Raw genomic sequence first — 22,365 nt, forward strand, 5'->3', positions numbered from 1 at the left:
AATATTTTGCACACTGAGTGTAAAACTCTTCTTTATTTCCAAGTCTATCTTGTTCCAGTCTTAAGCCTCTGAGCAAAAAAGAAAATTTGTTTTATTAGAATTTCTGGAAATATCAATCAAACGGGAGACAAACAAACACTTCCTTGTAAGAGGTCAAACAAAAATAATAGCTTATATACTTCATTTCAGTCAGCAATTAAGTGGCATTTATTGATGGCTTTCCACAACACTTCATAACTCACCATTGTTTTCCTGAGGTCCTCAATGCCAGAAGTATTCATATTATAACTGTGGGAAAAATAAAAAACACAAATATTACCAGCGCATGCTTATCTGACTAAAACACCTTCTGGAAGATAATACTGTTTTAGGTATACAGTTGTGAAAACAGTTCATAGGAATTGATACATTTTCTTGACTTGTTGAACTTACAAAAAGTAGGATGATATTCAAAGTAAAAAGAAATTTTCATATATTCTTTGTTCACTGTTTTAGTATTTTTCATATTCTTCTTGTCATATAATTTGAGTAGGGAACTAAGAAATGCAGAAAAAATATTACAGATTGGACTTCCCTAACTCTTCTGTAATTTCCAGATTAACCACAGCTTCCAAGCAATAAAAAGACATTTTTAATGAAATTTTCTGGAAATAGGTCCGTAGGATGAGATTGGTTAAAAAAAAAAGAAAAAAGACAAAAAAGACAAAACCTAAAACATTTAATAGGTATTGTCAGTTTTCATGGCAGTTGCTACAGAGGAGGAATGTCTCTTACAAATTCTAGTGAGATCACCAACTTCAGCCAGAGCTGAAAAGCCACCTCGTATTAGTAATATTAGTTTTATATTTAAAATTGAGTAAATAAACTATTATTTTATAAACCTAATGATAATCCAACATATGCAGAAAGAAAGCTATTTCATGACTTTGTTGTGTTGGGATCTTTTTCTCAGCTGCAAAAATGCAGTTGATATTGCTAAAAGCAGCCATCGTCAAAATGTCAGGTCTAAGAAGGTACACTGTTCTCTCAGATTGATTTAATTTGCAACTATCTTCAAAATCAGTGTTACTGTCTTCTGAAGTACTTGCTGTAACAAATTTTGAGAGAATGCTAACTCTTTAAAAAATGTGTTCAGAATTTGAATATGACTCACAAATAGCATTTACCTGTTAGCATCCTAGTAGGCATCATTATTTCACATCACAAAATCTGCTATTTAGTTAGATTGTATATACTGGCTAAGAGTGAGGTTTGTTGACAGACCTTCTAGAAAACAGATCTCTGTGTTTGGCTGCACTGAACTTGTTACAAGTTACTACAAACCATGAAATATTTACAGCCTTCAGAAGTAAAAAGTTCATTTATGTCCTTTCTTATTTTTTATATTAGAGAATCTCAAGGGCGTAGTGCTACTGATTAATTCTACAGTAAATAAGCTGGTACATGAAGGAAAAAAATAAATTAGTAAAACAAAGCAATCTTAAGCTATGGTTGAAAGAACAATTTAAAATTTATAAAAACTTTTACTTTTTATTTTTAAAGTTGCTTAAAGTAGGGAAAATGTATTTTTTTGAATTTGGGCATTTTGAAAATGTCCATTGCTCTGTGTTATCTGAATTTATAAGCCATATATTTCACAGTGTAAAAGTGGAAGGAACATAATTTACAAATAAACATGTATTAAGTCCATTTTTTTTAGGTTAAAAAGCAGGTAGTCTTTTGCTTATGGAAAAATCCAGTGAACCATTTGCAGGACTGAGGTTATTAAATAAAGATTGGATTACATGAACAGTCACAACTAGAAAGAAAAAGGTGTCTGATGAATCAGGTTCTGGCTAATTCCCATTATACCTGTTTGTAACAGTGATCTCAAGCATTCTGCCTAGTTTGCTAGGGAAAAGTTTTGAATGAGAGGCCTCTTTCATTGAGTATTGTCTAAAAAGCTAAAGGCAGGAACCCTCCCTCATAGTCTGCCTTTTAGTTTCACACTGATGTGTCAAACACATGATGAACTTGCTTCATTCATGGCTGCCTTTTGTGATCTGAGTACAAAAAAAAAAAAGAGTTAACTGAACTGGATCGAATTAGCTTGGTGAAAACCAAGAATGTCTCTATTTAACAAAGTGTGGCGTTAATTTGGGATATCTTTCTTTTGGGACTGTTGCCTCATGTTAGACAAGATATAGAATAATACAGCCTGACTGCTCAACTGAGTGAGTTTCTGAAAGGTTAAGAAAGCAAGATCTTTTATCGCACTGAATGACTTTATAGTTTCTGTGAAATAAGTTTTGGGTCTCTTTTTCATAAGGGCAGCTTAAAAGAAAAGCACCAGTTCAACCACTAAAAGTCACATTAGAAGTATACATCACTGGGAATATCGATGAATTTTTTTCAACTAAAAAAACCTGCATTCATTTCTGTAATATTGTGGACATTATAACTGCAATTACAAAACAGCATATCTGTGTATTTCCCATGCAGTAACTTGAATGTACATGCAAAAAAAAAAAAAAAAAAACTACTTAAAAAAATCACCGATAGAATACCAAACCCATGAACACTGTCAGTCATATTTTAAGAGATATGTGGCAAATATATTGCTTCTCAGTTAAGCAGGAAGAAACAGGTGCTCTGAGATTGCTTACAACATTTTAAAATCAGATGGTCCAACTAACTAACTGGGGAGCTCCTTGGTCTCATTGAGCCTAGCAGGGTTTCCTGCCAGCTCTTCTAGCCGGAGGCGAACGTGAGGAGTTGCAGACTCTCACAGCTGTACCTATAATATTCACTGTCTGAGAACCCTGTAATACCTTTAAAGAACACACTGTAAAATTATGAATGCATACAGTTGGAAGTTTTGCATATATTGTGCATTGAAGTTAATGAGAGCTTTTATTTTTGAATTTAAATTTCATCACAATAGTACATCCTTAAAGTTAACATCTTACTTGATTATTCATAATAATGTAATACAGAAAACACACCTCTAGGATTACAGATTTTGTACTGTGCAATGATCATAAACCTCCTTCAAACATCCATTTTCTTAACTTCCTAACAGCATTCTGCAGCAATTATAAAAAATAATAACATTTTTTACTGTGTTACAATCACAATACATAACCTAGTTATAGCAGTTAGGGCCCTGTCCCTACTTTTTCTCAGGGTCTGATAAACTGGCAGTGAGGTTTTGCTGTGGAAGCATGACAAAAATACGTTCACAGCTTGGGAGAAAGTTTTCACTTTGTTTTCAGAGTGTGGTTCACTGTAAAAAATTATTGTAAAAAAATGGCATTGTTGGATTCTGTATTTATCTTTCCTCAATTACTCCCAAACTAAATTTGCTCAGTTTACAAGCAAAAAGAGGCTTACTTTCTATCAAATGGACTTTCTGCCAACTTATCCTGGGAACCAAAGTAAAACTGTTTCTCTGGCTCATGTATTACCATTAACATCATCACAATGTGCATAACTTAGGTTACACCTGATTCTCGTCTGCTGTGGTGCATCGTCAGCAAACGCTACATCTCCTCTTCATGCACTAGGCAGGGAATCCATCTTAGAAATCTCTAGCAGAATCTGTTAACTGCAGTTATGCCTAAATTTCTACTGCCTTCTTACTGGATATACTTTTCAACCTACAAAACTGGCTTGATTAATCCTCTTTCTGTTCACTGAGACCACCTCATCTATCTTCTTGCCTGGAATTCCTTCATCACCTCAAGAGATCAAGACATGTTCCACTTCTTATCCTTACCCAAATGAGCAAAGAAGCCTCCCTTTCCACTGCAATTTATCAGCAGTCCTGCATGCCCCAAGGTGATGTCTCAGGTCTGACACTGACTGGTAACAGAAGCTCCATGGTTCCCTTTTTTCACTCTGATCACCCTTAAGAAAGTCAGCAACTAGTAAAAGGGAGGTAGTTCACATCAGCAAGACTGAGGAGGAAGGCATGGATGGATTCAAACCCAGGTGCAGTAAGGTTATGCAGGTGATTTTGACCAAGCAAGTGTAGCTGTCCACTTGACTCCTGCTCAGCCTCTGGGCCTAACACACAGCTCATGCTGGGGCCTGATGTCTGCTAGGAGCAGCACCATTAAGCTGAAGCAAGAGCAACACGTACGCCAGATACTCAAGGACAGAAAGAACAAGGTCTGCTGTCCTTGCAGTTTTGTAAGTAACTGCTTGTTAACTCCTGATAAGACCAAAACTCTTCCGAGTTAAGCAAGTTCTTGCCCAGTAATCAAAATGACCAATAGTGATGGTATAGACCAAATTTCTGAGCTGGAAGGTACAAATACATTCAGCTCACCCAAGCAGCCTTTGAAGCGGATCCACCAGCAGCCATACTGCTGAGGCTCTCATGCTTCCCACTGTAATTCAGGGGATATCTGTGTTGTGACAGACAAGGAAGGACGAGCACTCTCACTGTCAGCTAGGTTAACTATTTTGCTCATAAGCGCATGAATTAGTAAATTAATAAAGTAACGAATTACAGAATTAAAAATTTAGGCTCATCTATTGAAAAGGGATTGAGCACTTGTTTGCCTTCTACCTAACAAGCTCATTAAATAGTTTGATTCACACAGTACATTGTCCTGCAGATTTGAGAGGTGTGAATGAACCATGACAGCAAGCTACCCAGTTTCAACATTCCTCTTACTCCAATATAGTCTATTCCATCTAGCACAGTAATTAGTCAGGCCCTCTGTTTCACTCACAAGGGAATTCTGTTAGTTTTCTTAGTAGTTACTTTATATCAAATATTTTTACCAGGTTAAATCATAGCATTATTTTATTGCAAATATTTCTCTTTTAAATCAACATTTCACTAAACAGTAATGCCCATTTGAATTTCAGGGGTTTTATTAGTTTGGATTTCAATTTTAACTTATTTGAAGCCACAAAGGAGATCCCTTCCTTTATCTCATGTCCCTGCAGGGAAAAAAGTGACAAGAAAAAAAGACAGCATAAGCAAGTAATAGGGATAGACGTACCATAACTCTCTTTTTGTGGACTGTTTTGGATGGCTATACCATAACAGTCATATGACTATATTATAACAATATAATATAACAAATATCATAACAATACAATCATAACAATAACCATATTATTTTATATTGTTATTTTCCTTACTTAAATATATTTCATTAGAACTACATAAAGCTCTTCTTTCGTAACACTGATTCTTTATGAGGTTGTTAAATACTTGCATCGATTGATGTTTATTTGCCATTTGTATAGAAACTGTAGCATGGTGAAAATATACCAGAGATAGTAACTCTGGTATCAAGGTGAAGCACTCCAGAAAGAGAGGCAGACCACAACTGCTAAGCACAAGCTTACACCGAGGCTGAGAACTTACAAAGCTCCACGTTGGTAAAGCTGCTATCAGTGTCTATATCATCTATTTTTAAGATTAACAGTATCTTGAGTTTAGGCTGTATCGCAAGCTCAAATTTATGACTGTGTCATGTAATTTGGTCCTTTGAAGTTTAATGGTAGTTAAAAATTCAAACATTAGGTCTAGTGGCTGCTTAAATATTTAGTTTCTAAATGCCTACAGATTAAAACAATGTTTAAAAAATCTTGCCTATAACTGACTTAAACATTTTACCGCCTGAACCATTTACGCTGACAACATAATGAATGGGAATCAAACTTTTAAATTGTGTTGTATAGAAATTATATTTTCTTAAGGAGAAAAAGCTTTTACTTATCTTTTGTTACTCATATTATTTATATGATCATTGTAATGTATACTAGTGGAAATTAAAACTAGGATATTTACATTAATCTTTACTATTCGAAATACTGAAATCTGCACGTATCCATTACATCAAAGTGTTCAGGGTGAGCTTTCAGTTTTTTCCTTTAATATGGAATGTCTGTATACAGGTAATTAGCAAAGCTCTGCCATGTTCATTTTTCTAACCTTAAAGATTATTTCTATTCCTACTTCTTGGTCTTTGAACCAATTGTTATTTCACCGGTTACATATTTTTCTTTGGATTTTATCAACACATATCAAAGCCTTGAAATATTAGGATGCAGTTTAAGTTATTACCAATGTTCTAGAAAAACAAATGAATAAAACCAGATACAGTTGATGAAATTCAGAAACTTAGCTTTCCATAGAATATTATTTGCCTGCTGCATCTGGCAGTGCAGTCATCACTCTGAGAAGGAATGACTGTCATATCTGGCAGCTGTGCAAGTATGGTGTAAGCATATTACCATCTATTTCCCAATCAGATTCTGGGTAACATCACTTAAGACACTTCACTATATAAATTGTCCTGCTGTCAAGCCATATTCCAAGGACTTCTGGAGTTTGCGTAAACTCCAGGAGGACACAAAGAGAGTGTCACTTTTTGTTTCTATCACTCTATTTTCTTAAAATCACTATAAACTCTCATGCCAAGAGTTAAGAAATTGGCCCCAACCCCAAACTTTGAACATAAGACACATTTTTATTGCAAATCATTTGTTCTCAATCTACATATTCTTTACATGGACTCCTAAAACGACCTGTCATGATCATACTCCTGCACTCCATGGAGCCCTTTTAAAGGCAACAGAAGGTTTCATGAAGATAAAGAAGTTATCGCCTCAGAATTCATTGCTGGATAATGGTCCTGAACAAAATGCAGTTCAAGGAAGCAGCCTTTTCTCTTGTGGCTCAGGTATATATATGAAATTCAGTGCAACACTACAGTGCAACTCTATAGAAGCATATAAGCTTTCACACAGCTCAAAGAATTTAACAAAGTTTCCACATACTTCTGCTAGAAAGAGTTATACTAATTTCTGTTTCAGTTAGCTAAGATAGACAGTCTGTGGCTTGTTCAGAGTCATACATTAAATATTTCCCACAGTGGGAATAATTAAACCCAGGTCCACTGACATTCTAATCAATAAATCATAAATAATCATCTTTTATATACTGGGCTTAATCTACTCCACCATATTAAAAACCAACAAGGTGTTACATTTCAGTAGCCTTCTCAGCTATCTATCTGCCTTTTCACGTACAAAAGACAAAAAGGAATACTAAAGAAGAGTTAAAAGAAAACATAAGTGGAGACTAAAATGTTTAACTTTCATTACTGAATATACAAAACAAGCTGTTTTTAAAGAGTAACAGCAATGCAAGATGTGAAAAAGTCAAACAACACATAGTCTAAGCACTTTGAAATTACTTTGCTTTGCCTGAGAAAAGGCAACCATGAAATATCTATTTTGAAAGAACACCTTGCTGTAGGTGTTTTCGATGCTTAAAAAAATAAAAGACACAGGGCATGATTTGCTATTTTCTTGAACATGATGTAGTCATTCATATATGTGTAAAGAAACTGAAAAGTAGGTATAAATGCCAAGGTGGATCCCTAACTTATGCACATATATGAACTACTTCATTTTGAAAACAGACAAGAATTTGGTTCCACAGTAGGCTGATGGCTGATTCTAAAGTGTCTGATACTACTGGAGACAGATCAAGGAAACTGGAGCCACACAGGGCAGCATTTATGAGCTTTGATTATACGATGGCTAGTCCTCTCCTTCAAAAAATATAAATATCTTTAAATAATGGAATGTTTACTTGCATACTACTGGGCACATTAATCATGCAAATGCAATTATTATTCAGGGCTTAAGAAGCATTCTAAACTCAAAAGTGAGCTTACACAATGTACTCAACTGAATTCTAACTTAAATTACTGGAAGCAAATAACAACAGCTTTATATAAAAAGTAGTATTTTTAAGCATTTAAATATTTCTCCTTTTTTAGGCACTTGTATACCAAACTAAGAAATCAGGTATTGAACAGAAGGTCCTATGGCTAAATAACTAATGAGCTTTTATCCTCAAGAGACTACTAACAATCATTTATGCCAGCATACTCAAGATTGTGCCAGCACTTCCACTAGAAGGTGGTACTTTTAGGGATAAGTCAATCAAAAAAACAAGAAATCTAAACTGAAATTTTGTAAAGTTCAAGAACAACTTTTCAATTATTTAAAAATAGCTCTAATTCTTAGTTCTTAATATGAAAAGAATGAATTTTATCAATTTTAGATACTTTCTGCATTTATTAATAAAGAAACTGTAATTATTTAAAGCTTTCATTTAAGCAAAAAGAATAGCCAGTGCATTTCTCTTTGGATATATGATATGCCTCATACATACGTTCAAAAAAGATTTCAGATGCTTAGTATACACCAACACATAATGAAAGCTTGAAAGAGTCTTGTCACTCAGCAAGATGAATTTTTGAAACAGTATTTATAAAACAGACAACTAATTAGAAGCAAGTGATTGTCGGTGAAGAATTTCCAAAAGTCAAGACTAAGTATTTCTACAATATCTCTCTAGGAATCAATTGCTCTAATCCATCATAGTAATGACCCAAATAATGTGATCATTGCTTTGTAGTTGTAAAAGATTTCATTATTCTCTGATCGCATAGGCGATCTTTCTAAATTGGATGATAACAGTCTTGGAAGAAGAGACTAAGTCTCTGCATGACTTCTGCTTGTTCTGTTGTTACTCTTCATGTACTTGTGAGGTATTTGTTCTGTTAGGAAGGATGTTCTAAATACAGCTTTACAATATTGAATTCATAAATATTAACATTCTACAGTGTTACTACAGCCCTGTTATATGCTCTCACAATATTCTAACTAGACTAATTTCAAATAGATAGTCACATCTGACAAGAAATACAACAAATACGGCTAGTTAAATTTCAATAGGAAACTGAAAAAAATCCTTTCCAGTAAAGCAAAACAGAAATATACTGTTGTTGAAAGAAATGCAAATGCGGAAAGAAGGAACAAAACCCTGAAAATATCATAGTCCACCTGCTGTCATTTTGTGACAGACAGAAATATAGGTTAAAATATGTCAGAATAGACTATTACTCTAGCAAGCACAGTAATAGCCTTGTTAGAGAAAAACATTCCCAAACAAGGATATAAATACGGAAAACATCAAAATGGTGAGATATATTGTACACTGAAAAAGGATGACCAGCTTTGTAAAGAACAGCCTTTACAACCATTTGCTGTAAGTAGGCAATTTCTGTGGTTCATTTCTATGGAGTTGTGTCCAGTAACTGAGCCTCTAGTACGTCATGTATAGTAGCCATGACTGAAGGCAGTTAATAGTCAGTGATCTTTGATGATGATCAAGTTAGTGCATTAACAACTTAGCTTCATTGTGGTTTAAGCTAACGTATTTTACTTTACGACTGCAGCTGGCTAGTGCCAGGCACTTGGTCTACTAACATAGCTCAACTGACAAGCAGTAACCTAGTAAGCCAGAATAAAACAATGACTTTGCAATAGTCTTTCTACTTAGCTGACTATCACACATACAATATGTTACTATATGCTGAAATGCAAAGGACAAACTCTTCTTTAGACTTAACTAAGGTGATCTGAACAGATTGGTGTTCTCAAGATTCTCAGGTTTTCATGTCATCTCTCTTTTTTTTTTTTTTTTTTTTTTTTCCCCAAATCAGGTAATGGACATCTCAAAATGTAGACACTAGCACGTTGTTTATTTCAAACATTACAAGTGCTTGCATGCACTGTGAAAGACAAAACTGCAGATACTTTTTTTTTTTTTGAAACAGCCAACATCTGAGAGGCAGTCAACTCTGACTGCTAATTATGATGACAGTATAGAGGAGACACACCGAAGAAAATAATTACATTTGGCAATAACAGACAAAACAAAGATATGCAAAACAAATAGAGTTTAAGTAATTTTTTTCTTCAGACGCAATTTTAAAAAATGGCTGAAGTACTAAAACAACACTGAATATATTTAAAATACTATTTTGTACTTCAAACTCCTATTGACTGATAACTGATGTTAGGAATATAAAGATTATGAATAATTGATGCAGTGAATCCTAGTAAGACATTTGTTTCTTTCTCCTCCACTATTTTGATGTTCACCTCCCATAGTCCTTAGCATACAACATATTTTTTGCAAAAAATTGAGGTACAGTTTAACCAGTATGCAACATAAGCTTTATCTTATTTCCCCTAAGTTTAACATCTATACTTTATACTCAAGAACACAAGACAGGTTTGTGAGGAAAAAAATCTTGTATTTTCCTGCCCAACAAAAATCTCATTCTAAGGCTGACCAGGTTTCTGCATAACTCCATTCACAAGTATATTGAGTGGACCAACTATTATAAGAAAGAATGAAAGAAAAGTTACTAATTACTGAAGCATGACATGTAGCAAAAATTATTTTCATATTTCCTTGGATTAGCATTTTTCTTTGGGAGTTATTTTCTTTTAAGAATATTATATCTATGAGCTGCCTCTAATGACACGTTGCTAGACTTTCTAAATTGATGAGATACCTCACAATGCTCCAGTCATGGGAGTGCTATTTAAAAAGTGTTTTCTTTATATATGTGCATATGTGTACATGCATATATATTTATATGTATCTACACACATATATATTGTGTGGAGGAATATATATGTGTGTGTTTCTGTACACACACACACGCACAAATAAAACGTTTCTTAGAAAGCTCATAGGCATCTGTCAATTCAATTTTCAATTTCCCAGATCCAGAATTTGATCAGACTAGTAACAACCTGTCAGCTTTAAATATTGGACTATTTGTTTCCCTGGGTCCAGTGCCTAAGATCTTGTTAATTACCTAAACTCTCTTTCTGTAGGTCTTGTTAATTACCCGTCTCCTGTCTCAGAGGACCTTGTTAATAACTTGTACTATCTCTCTAAAAAGGTCCTAATAACACATTAAAATTAAAGATGCTTTTCTTTTAGCACTTGTCAAATGGTGTAAATTGAGAAATTTTCACATCAGTTTATTAGCCTACTCTAGTGTATTTTCCTAAACACAAACAATTTCAGAAAAATGATGTATAAAGGCTTGGTCATTTCACAAAGAATTCTTATTTACCAGGAGTACTGTCAATTTATTTAACTGTGTTCAATACAAAATCCATGTGGCTACTGACTGCAAATTAACCTCCTGAGAGCCATGACAATTAACAAAAGTAATTTTAAGAATGAATGCATTTTAGGAAAATATTAGGTAAAAGTTTCAAAGCAGTCTATTAGTAATTATGAAGATAAAACTCATTATTGCTAAAAGATGACTAAACATTCTAAATCATATTGTATGCTTGATAATTTTTCATTGGCTATATGATATAGATCCTTTGGAAATAATGTATTTTGTAACATCTATAAACTCACTGTTTTATCTTCCACTATGAGACTACAGAATTTTTAAAATGTCAAGAAGGCAGCTCATAAATCTGTAATGTTCATTTATGCCAGGCAATAAAACAACATCTTAACACTTGTATAATACAGTATCTACAAAACCCTTAGTAAAAACTAATTGATACATACAGTGTTTAGAAGAGTTAACAAAGTATGATCCTCATTATACAGATCAGGAAATTGGAGCAGGGAGACTTGGGATTTACCCAAGGCCACAGAACAAGCCTCTGTCAGAGCTGAGATTGTTAGAAATTAGATCTCATTTGGTGATTTTCTGGCATCTCTTATTCTACACAAATTGTACAGTTAGGTTTTTTTACAGAATTTATATTAATTATTCCTAAATAAAATAACAGTGAATCATGATTTTCAAATAACTCTCGTAAACTTCTTGCTTGTAGGGAAAAAATCCTGTAACTTTTGGTATATAACTTCTAAATTATCAGTAGCTGAGAAACACAAGGAAAATGTACTTATTTTCATTCTTTTAATTAGTAAATAACAGCAATTATTGACAGTAGTTATTGGCTGTATGAATACAGCCATTTGGCTCTTAATAATTGACTGGGTTAAGGGCAAAGCCTCTGTTCAGCAACTCACCTAGCTAACAGTCAGTGATACTATTATGAATCACTGCTCTGCAAATCACTATTGCTTAGTCAAGAATATCAAACAAAATTAATTAGTATGGACTATAAGTGTGACCCAAAGCTCACCAAAACCACTGAAAAGACTCCCACTAACTTTAAAGACTTTGGAGTAGGCCCATGGAGAATTTACTCTCTTTCAAATCTGAAACAATGGGGGAATGGAGCAAATGCCCTATCTCTCTAAGCCTTCTCAGCTCTGCATGAAACTAAAAACATCTCATGCTGCCTTTTACATGAATAAAGATCTGAAGGTATTCCAAAGACCTTGAGGAAAACAGTAGAGTACCTCATCATAAACTGAAACCTTTATTTTTTAATCAATTAAAATCATTGACCGAGAAATCTGATAAATTAGCTACAAGTTCTGTAAACCATATAAAATGTAAAGTGTGAATATGACATTTGACTCAGGTAATTTCGGAATAATACACAGGGCAAGACACCCATTTTGGCAAAAGAAATAACTTTAACCACAACCACACATGGAATCTGAACAAAAAGAAAGGGAAATCAAACTCTTGTAAACCAAACAGACTGAAGTGGGTTAGGGAAAACTCCTTCCTGTGCAAGTTATCCTGGAATTGTCCCTTATGGGGTATCCTGCAGCTTCTGAAGCATCTGATTCTGACCAGACATAATACTGTAATGAGTGGACTTGCTTGTCTGATTTAGGAAAGCACTTTCCTATTTAAAGTTATTTCATGATGTTATTCACTGTATACAGATACTAGAATGAAAAAGAAAATGTATAACTATACAGCTAGCAACAGAGGAAACAATATATAAATATTTTTCCCTTATGGGGAGAAATAGACCTTCTTACCTGTGCACGAAAACAGGACTTCATCCTCTTAGCTATTTCCAACCATTTGGGATCTTTTACTTTATACTACGCCTGAGCACCGGAAGAATTCGCCCCCAGAAAGCTAACGACTGTGACCCCTAGCAAATCTAATTATGGTGAAAACACTACTGCCCCAGATCTTCAGTCTGTCCCTCTGTTAAAATTTGCCGAAGCCATTTGGCAGAAAGGAATGCATATCTACATCTCTGCTGTTTCAGTACACAGTCCAGAATCACACCTTCAACTGCTGTTAAAAATGGTCTTTGCCTACATCAGTAAGCAGAGCTTACTAGTAGGGGTGAATCCACAGCACAGAATAGTTGGTGTTGAAGACAACACCCACACTATGCACATTTCAGGCTTGGGTTTTACCCCTGCTACTTTGCACTCACTGGTCTGGTTCCACAGACCGAATGCCCACTTCTGGCTGGAGTGCATCAGGTGCACTCCTGAGACACTTCTTCCAGTTCAGTTTAGACAGGAAATCCAGTTCACATGCTCCAGGGCCATTCCATGATTCAAACCAAGGCATAGTAAGGGGGGATAGCTGGGAGATTCACCTCCAAAGCAAACTCCTCATCCACTCCAGAACACTAATGTTGACACACCTTATTGTTACATCTGTAATTAAAAAGATATTACCTATTTGACTGGTGAAGATGGTGTCCAGCAAAAAGAGCTAAGTATGTTCAGTAAATAAAAAGTAACTCTAAATCTAAATTCTCTGTGTATGCTTTCTGCATACTGCATTTGTTAGTCAACCTCATTTATTTTCTGGCCACAGATTTGCACACAGTATTACTTTCTTCACAGCATTACTAATTCTCAAAATTAAAAATGGATTCTATTCAACATGTCCTCCCCAGATAAAAGGCAAACTTAAACTATAAACTTATTAAATATGCACATTTTGTATTTTTCTCTACTTCAAAATAAAATCATTGTGTAAGATACATATGAAAGACAGTGAACTTAAAAGATTTTCATAGACCATAATAGTGGCACATATAAAAATAGAGCTTCCAACGTAAATTATTGAACAATAGATATTATTCCATAATAGCTGTCTTATAATAAACATCATGACCTTTTCTATTTTTGGCTTTTCGAAAAGAATATAATATCTATGTGTCCTATCAAAAGTTTATGTCTACATAAAAGTCAAGAACTTGTAAAAGAGACTCATACAAAGAGGGGGAATGAACAGATAGAGTCCTCCTAAATGGGCACTGTGATGAGCTTTTTAATTACAAAATAAAGGGGAAAAAAAAGTCTATCATGATTACTGCTAAAGAGTTATACTTATCAAGATACGTTGCATTCAAGAACTTCAAAAGATTTCACTACTTATATCTAACATCTGCCTGAATACATTCTCCACTTTAAAAAATTAAATGCTATGTAATTTTAATAGTTATTTAAATTACTTCTGCTTAAATGAGCTTATTTAAATGAAAGTTTAACTTCTGACAAACCAAGCTACATCCTAACCTTACTCTAATCTAGAGAAATCCTTTATTAAGTAAATAATATTCTAAGGCTTTGGCTGTAAACATGTTATTTAGGATAGTGGAACTGACTTGATTTTTAGAAGACACTAAAAAGATAATTCACTGAAGTCTATAGGAGTGTCTACTAACTATCTTTTCTATAGTTGCTAAGGGAATTTTTGCTCCATTTCAGTTTATTTACCTAATTCACATTCAGGATTAGCTTTGTTGAGAAAATGACTATAAATTTAAAACAGGAGTGTATGCATTCCAACCTATGAATAAAGCTGAGCTAGGAAAAAAACAAGATTAATCTGTTCTAAAATCCTAAAGAACAAGATGACAAGAAACAAATTACTTTTTTTTTTTTTAAGAAAACACTACTGTGTCAATAATTAAGAAACAAATACACAGGGAAAAGGCAAATTTGTCAGAACCATGCTTTCCATTTAAAACACTGATTTATTGCACAGCCTTAAAATGTGATTTGAAACATTTTAATTTTAAGTCCAACTTCTAACCCAATGTAAGTCATGAAATTAAAATGAATCATTAACTTGAAAAAACCCCACATGCTGTTAAACAATTTCTGGCATTAACATACAGAAAAATTAAGAATTCAAATGAATAAAAGTTAAATTATTTAATTGCTGAAACATTTTCCTATGGAGTACACAGTATACGTGGTATGTACATTTATACATGCACATGTATATGAGATATATTTTCCTACCTATTAAACAAAAACAGAAAAAAACTGTAGGATGTATTTTTTTTTTAAGGAAAACAAACTGTTGATAGGCAAACAAAGATTAATTGGACTATTTAAACCAAAGTTTCTTATCAGCCCCTGTAACTCAATTCACATTGCTTAGCATATAAACTTCTGCCTTATGCAAGGGCTTGAATACATAGGAATTCAGAAAACCTACAGGAAGACAAATGAATTCAAGCATGATAAATGCCTACGTGGGTGCTCTCATTTGGAAATAAAATGGTCTTCAATTCTTATGGTTTAATATACAGAATCTAAACCCAAATTTTCCCAAGTGGTGATATCCACAGTGTTTAATGTGTTTTCATTACATTTTCTTCATCCTTTTATTTATTCTGTTTCATCTTTCTCAAGTTCCCTTCTAAAATCTTGCCTGAGACTTAGGTAGTGTAATAATTAGCAATGAGTGTTCAGTTAAAAGACTTTGAGGAAGAACCAGTTATGAAGCATGAGCAAGGTCTTCCAAAAGCCCAAGTATTTGAGAATGCTCACAATACATATTAGCAATATAAATGTAACTTCAAAATGAAGTAAGATCAAACTACATAAGAAGTTCATAACTTTTATTTAGAAACAGATAAGCAATGACATAAACATATATAAAGCACAAAGATTGTGTTCCTCAACACTTCACATTTTCATTTATATAACATATTCAAGATATCAGATCAAAATACAGTAAAAACCTACCTTGAAGATGGCAACGTGCTTGTAGGCTTGAAGTTTGTCAGAAAGGGATTAGTTGAATCATAGTCAAAACTCTCCTGAGGAGTTTCACCAAATGCACTAGGTGATTTTAAATCAGTAGAACTGTCTGATCCTCCATTGCTAAGTTTATCTGACCTCTTGCCATCTTTTTTTCCAGTCACTCTTTCAAAAAGGCTAACTTTCTCTTTTTTCTCTTTTTTAATTTCTTTTTTGATTTCGACAGGTTTGGAAAAAAAACTCATGTTTTGATCCCATGTTGCTGGGCTTTCTTCAAATGGATTCTTCTGTCTTGGCAGTGTTGCAAACTTCTGGGGTAATGAAGCACTCACATTGGTAAATGGGTCATTTTGTGCTTCAAATGCAGTTTCATCAACTGTGCTGTCAAGCTGGCTCATTTTAGAAGTATCAACACTTAATGTCCTTCTGTGTGGAGATTTTAGACTCCCTGCAAACAATCTGTCATTAGTATATAATCAATAAGATATTATATCATAGTTTATGACATGCAGAGAACTTCATTTTGCATCATTTAAAAAAGCTTCATTTTAGCTTAGGTCTAGAAGATTTGCAATCGAGTCTCAGTTCAAAACATGGTTGAATAATTAACCACTTTTATAAAAAATGAACAGCTGTGGCTGTAACTTTGTGGTTAAGAAATGTTTAAGGAAGCAACAGACACTACTGTAAACTTTTTCTCTGTGTGAAAACTAGGTATTATTGAAAAGACAGCTGTGACTAGTGTGGCATTCCAGAAAAAGGCAGTAGCCTATTGTTGCATAACAACTTTGAACAATGGAAAGTATTTTCAGTTCTTCATACATATTAGATATTATGTCTAACACTTTGAAGATGGTTTTCAATTTTCTAAATTCTATTCTATTTTTCACAAGACAAACTACTTTTGCCTAGAATTCCATGTAGAATGCAATGTTTCATTATAACACTTTCACATGAGAACATAAGAAAACTGATAAATTATCCTTATGCTCTGAAACAGCATTTACCAGTTACCACCAAATAATGGAAGCGAAAAAACTAGGCCAGTAATAATCCTTAACTTTTTGGCCTTGTAGTTGCTTCGTAAACTAAAGAAATAGATTCTTGAATGTTTTCATCCTCATAGTAATGAACTGTAACTATAATGGCTAAAATTAAGCACTAAGTGTTTTACTTACCACCTTCATCAACGGAACCAAAAGATTCCAGTTGCCGCCTGAAAAGATGAGAGTAGCCAATTGCACTGGATTTCATTTTTTCTGAAGAGACATGTGATCCTGTTAAATCTGACATTGAGTGAGCTGAAGATAGTCGCTGAGGTCCCAAAAGGAAAGGTTTTTTTGGTTTTGATATCATTTGTACTTCACTGCTGTACACCTCCATGTTTGCATCAGGTATGCGAGTGCTTGGAATGATTGCAGAGGATGTATCTGAAAACGTCCCATCATTTTTTCGACCCTTCATTTTGTCTTTTAGTTTAGCAAAAGGGGATTTGGTTTTGTCCTTCATTGACAAATCAAACATACTTGCTGTCATGTTATTCCTCATAAACTGAATATTGACCTTTATTTCTCCTCTGTCTTTAGTCCTCTTTCCTTGTTTGGACTCTAGGTTAAACCACCTTAAAGGAGAAAAAGAGCAAGTTATGTTGTGTTTTCTGGAGGCTAGTCATTAAACTATATGTTATTTCATCAATGTATCTGGCTAGTAAAATCCAAAAACATGAAAACTGAATTCCATACCAAAAATTAAAACATTCCTGTATTGAAAAACCTTTTTGTCTTCATTTGTTTTAGAAAGAAATTGCCATTTTTCCTCTTTTTGGAGGATTCGAGGGGTTTTCTAATACTTCTCCCACCATATGACAAGTACTATAGGACTTACTTCATTGTCTGGTATCATGAAGGAAAAGAAAAACACTAGTTCCCAAACTCACTGAAAAGGTTCAGGGAAGAGAAGACAAATCACCTAAAGGGCAAGCTCTTTTACCTATCTAGAGGCGATGCTACAGCCATGAGTCCTAGAAAAGTATGCAAATCCTTCACAAATGTTAAAGAGTTAAATTATTAATTTATTTTTATATATAAATATACACATATACATACATACATATATATATATATATATATATAAATATATAAATAGGTATTTATAAGTCTATGCTTACATAAGCTAGACCAGTAGAAAGACTCAGCTAAATTTGGGAGTGTTAGCAACCCCACAGTTACTATATTACTGTCCTGTACCACAGTGTATTGCCAGGAGAAATGCATGCACACATACTAACACAATAATACATTATCATGATGGAATAACTTTTGAACTGGAGACTAAAAAGTGAAATTGCCGACCAACACAGATGTGAAATTGATTATGCAGTTATACATACATTATTCAACACTGCCAAATACAGAAAACAAGGTCAAAAAAGGAGAAAAATAGCCCTCAATTTCCTTTTAGATTTCATAAATATTTTTAAAGGTGACAGCTGAAATCAAGTTTTCAGGCAGATACCATTTTTTGAGTTGACAAAACACCTCTAAAGGTGACCTGCCAAAGAAATAATAAAGGGGAAAGAGTATTATGACTTTTTGTTGCTTTGTGATGTCCAAAAGATTTTATATGCCATACTAAAACAGAAAAATAAAGAAATATAAGAACTTCTGTGTCCTAACCCAGGACAATGTGGATCCAGACCAGTGGACCCAGAAGTTCAAAAATGTAGAAGGACAATTAAACCTTTAGGAAGAAAGATTTTCTTCCATTTGCGAGATAATTTCATTTATATATATATATACACATATATATTTTAAATGACATGCAAATAATGAAATATGTTAACTGTATGAAGAATTCACATCATCTTCCCTTTTAGTTAATAAGATTTCACTTCTAAGTTACTGATTCCAGAAACTCTTAAATTCATCTACAGAGTCTTTAATGAAAACATAAATGACAGCAGCCAGCCTTCTTTATTTATTGCAAAACTGTAAGAGAAGGTACCCTACCTTCTTTAAAACTCTTCTTTAACAGAAAAAAAAGGAAAGAAAAACAACACACAACCATAAAAAGCAAGCCTCTGCCAATAAATCTCCATCAGACTTAGGCCATATATTTTCAATTAAAGTAGATTTTGTGCATGCAAGAAAAAACATCCTGAAACTGAGAAAGTCCTTCCCATGGTTGCTTAGATAGTCGCTAAAATTAACAAGAGATCTTGTTTATATATACAGAGAGAGAGAGAAAGAGAGCATGCAAAGGAGAGAGCGAGCACACACGCAAGAGCCAGCAAGCAAACTTAGTGTTTTAAGAGGTTTAACGGGAAGAGATATCGAAAACAACATCCTGTAGAAGGACCTCACTTTTTGAGATTCAAACTGAGTGCTAACCTGTTTTACAACAATGTCAAGACATAAATTCTTAAGCTTCTGCTGTATGGAAGGAAGCTTTTCCCTTTAAAACAACATAATTATTGACATTCTTATCATGAATTAACAAGTACTCTGCATCACTATCAGTATTCACCTGCTAATGGCATATCTATGTATACTATTTTAACATTCACTAACTCTGAAGGAGGCAATTTCAGTACACAACTAGTACATCGCCTTTGCAGTTTGTACATTTGTTTTCAAAGTAGACTTTGAAGAACTTTACACCAAAAATAAGTTCAGCTGGAAAAGCAAACAAAGAAGGTATTCTCACTCGAGTAAAATAACAGACTCTCACAAGGGACCGGACACATACCTGTTTGGACTAGGATCAACATCACTACTGATTCCATAAAAATTTAATCATAAACTTTTTACTCAAGCAAAATTCCTCTGGACTTCAGTGGAATTTCTTTTTGAATAATGATTGCTGGATCAGATCTTTGTATAAAACACATACATTTAATTCTATAGGAATTTCATGGAGGTTTTTTGTTACCTTGGAGAGTTTATCTCGTTTTAGTTATAATGAAGGTTCCATATGCTTCAGCTCATAACAAGAGAATATGAGAAGCAGACTCAGTTCATGATTTTCTTCAAATTCAAAGGCAAATAATTATTTTTTTAAGCAGATGAGAATAAATGCAAACAGTAATAAGTCTTGTGTGGAGTTGTATGTGAATGAGCAACTGAGTCTGTAAATGTTTCTCATTACAATCTGCTTCTACAACACATGGGCATGAGCAGCAAATAGAGAAACAGCATTGTATATAACATAAAAAGCGAACTGGAAAATAAAGTCCACTGTTTTCAGATAACAACATTTTGGCCCTAAAATACTAAATTCCACTATACCACTGCCAATTTTCAAAATTGTAATGTATTATAAAAGTCAATAAAACTTGCTATTTTGGTTTTGTTTACAGTACTTCTAGCCACAATAAATGCTCCATTTGTCAGGCTGCCATAAGCTTATTCTATAGAAAGCCTGTACAAAATAGGAAAATAGCCAATAACATACACGAACAAAACAGGGTGGCTTTTATGAGGGCAGATGCCCTTTTATTTAATAACCAAATATTACATCCAGTCCTGCAGACAGTCTTTATTTAAACAGACCTTGTACAAAGTCTGGCAAATTTTCTCAACTTCAAAGAAAGCTCTGTTGCCTTCTGAATCACATTCCTACTTCTTGCTCTCACCTTCAAATGTCCTGTAGGACAACATCCTCCACACACCCTCTAATTTCTACTTTTCCCCTATGGTTTCCATCAGAACAGTCCTTGCTTCTTTTTCTCATATGCTTTTGAGAAGTGTGCTAAGGGGCTTCCTCTGTCTCGCACAGAGTTCTGATTATTTTTATTTTGTAAGTATTATATAAATTGCCATTCTATCTTCTGGCATTTTTTTTTTTTTTGAACACACTCACAGAGATCAAGACTCAAGGCTGAATAGGAATAATTCTGCTGGGAGTCAACCCATAAAACCCAACCCCCTATCTGAGTGAACATGGCTATTTTGTAACAATGAAGAAATTACTTAATCTTGACCATACCTATGATTAAGCATAGGGAAAAAAAAGAACCAAAAAAACCCTTCTGCTTTTTCTGGGAAAGACAGTAGCAATCTTCTGCATACTACTGAAGTAAACTGCATAATATTAGCAGTGCCGAATCCTTTACTTCAGCAAAGGTAGGCATGAAGAGTTGAAGAAAACTGAACTAAGGTACTACTAGTGAGCAAGTTATAAAATTCTGGCCTGCCTGTTCCATCTATCTGGCTAGTGATCTACAAACATATTTATACTTTCAACACAATTTCTTCAACTGTTCTTTTCCTTCCCCTTTTTCTGGTTTCATTTTCAACTCACTTTTGCTTATCTATATTAATCACATTATGCACTTCATCCTGCATTCAACAAATATTTTGAAATCACTATCTTGTTTTTCCTCTAATAGCAGCAAGCTGTTGTCATGGTGTCTTATTCTCAAAAGCCACCATGGAATTCGACAGTTCCAAGACCTAGCTCCCTCTCTCGTTTGAAGAGGTTTCACTCAAAATATTCTCCTCGCCATATGACTAACACTATGGGTAAGAAAAATCATTCTGTAATTTTAATTATATATCTACAACTGTAATAGCCTCCAAAACCACTGGGATGCTTATCTATCAATTTCAACAGGAATTAGAAGCCTTTTAGCCAGCACATTCAACCTGTAGATGAAAGATGAACTTCTGACTCGGTTTCCCTTCCACTACCCAACACGGTAATTACTACAGGAATTTTCCCACATATTCCATTACTTCTCAAATATGTCACTCTGCCTCTGCTTTACCAGTAAATATCTATTGCGCTGATTTAATTTTACCTTGCTAAAATTGTTAGATTGCACTCAGTGATTTTAGCAAAACCTCAGTTTTAGTTCCTAAATAATTGAATGAATTCCACAAAAAGCTATGCAACCAAAAGGTTTCAAACCTTGATTTAAAAAGAGTAGCCTAATCTGCTAAGCAACTTTACCCTGGTACACAGTGATGGGGAAAAAGGAGAATTTTCTTCACCAGCAGGTATTCGTAAAACTACATCTAAAAAGATTATCAAAATCCCAATGACAGAACATGTCCATCACTTATCATAGGAGAGAACAATCTCTTCAGTTTAGATTACTTATGTTCAGGTTGGGTACACTGAAGAAATTTACTTCACAAAATCTCACTAACTTAGCACAGCCAATGGGTAAAAATCAAACCTAAAACCCAGAACTGCCTAACATCTTCATCAGCAGCAAATGCACTTTGAAAAATGCAGAAGTCTGTTTTGTGATAAATCACTCACATACCATACCAAGAGACTGCCCCAGAAGTTGGTAAGTAGTAAAATTCAGGAAAGGGGCAGAGCACAGACTACACAGTGTATGAGGGGAAATGAAGAAGAGAATGGATTAAATATTAAAGTAAGTGATGACGTTCGGAAAGATGAATACTATTACTTTCTGGAAGCCAAATGAAATGAGATATACAAAACAGAGTTTAAAAATAAATATTACAGAGCAACCCTGTAACACCACAAAACATATGGGAACTGACACATATCACAAGATCCTAAAAGGTTAGCTGACATTAATTGTAATCAAAGCATCTAAATTGGTCTTAGTTTACACTATTTATTATTTGGGC

The 22,365-nt window shown here is 34.1% G+C and overlaps 1 protein-coding gene across 2 annotated transcripts in view; it reads right to left on the reverse strand.

Moving 5' to 3' along the window:
- The window catches only part of RAB11FIP2 (RAB11 family interacting protein 2), a 37,618-nt gene that overhangs the window by 8,176 nt on the left and 7,077 nt on the right, over nucleotides 1-22,365 (reverse strand). For both annotated transcript variants that reach the window (XM_064514283.1, XM_064514284.1), the window contains exons 2-4: nucleotides 16,936-17,378; nucleotides 15,743-16,205; nucleotides 243-288 (exon numbers count right to left, since the gene is read on the reverse strand). In XM_064514283.1, coding sequence (XP_064370353.1) covers nucleotides 243-288; nucleotides 15,743-16,205; nucleotides 16,936-17,378 — 952 coding nt within the window. The remainder of the gene's footprint in view (nucleotides 1-242; nucleotides 289-15,742; nucleotides 16,206-16,935; nucleotides 17,379-22,365) is intronic.

The sequence above is a fragment of the Dromaius novaehollandiae genome, chromosome 6, assembly GCF_036370855.1.
Source record: "Dromaius novaehollandiae isolate bDroNov1 chromosome 6, bDroNov1.hap1, whole genome shotgun sequence".
Lineage (NCBI taxonomy): Eukaryota > Metazoa > Chordata > Aves > Casuariiformes > Dromaiidae > Dromaius > Dromaius novaehollandiae.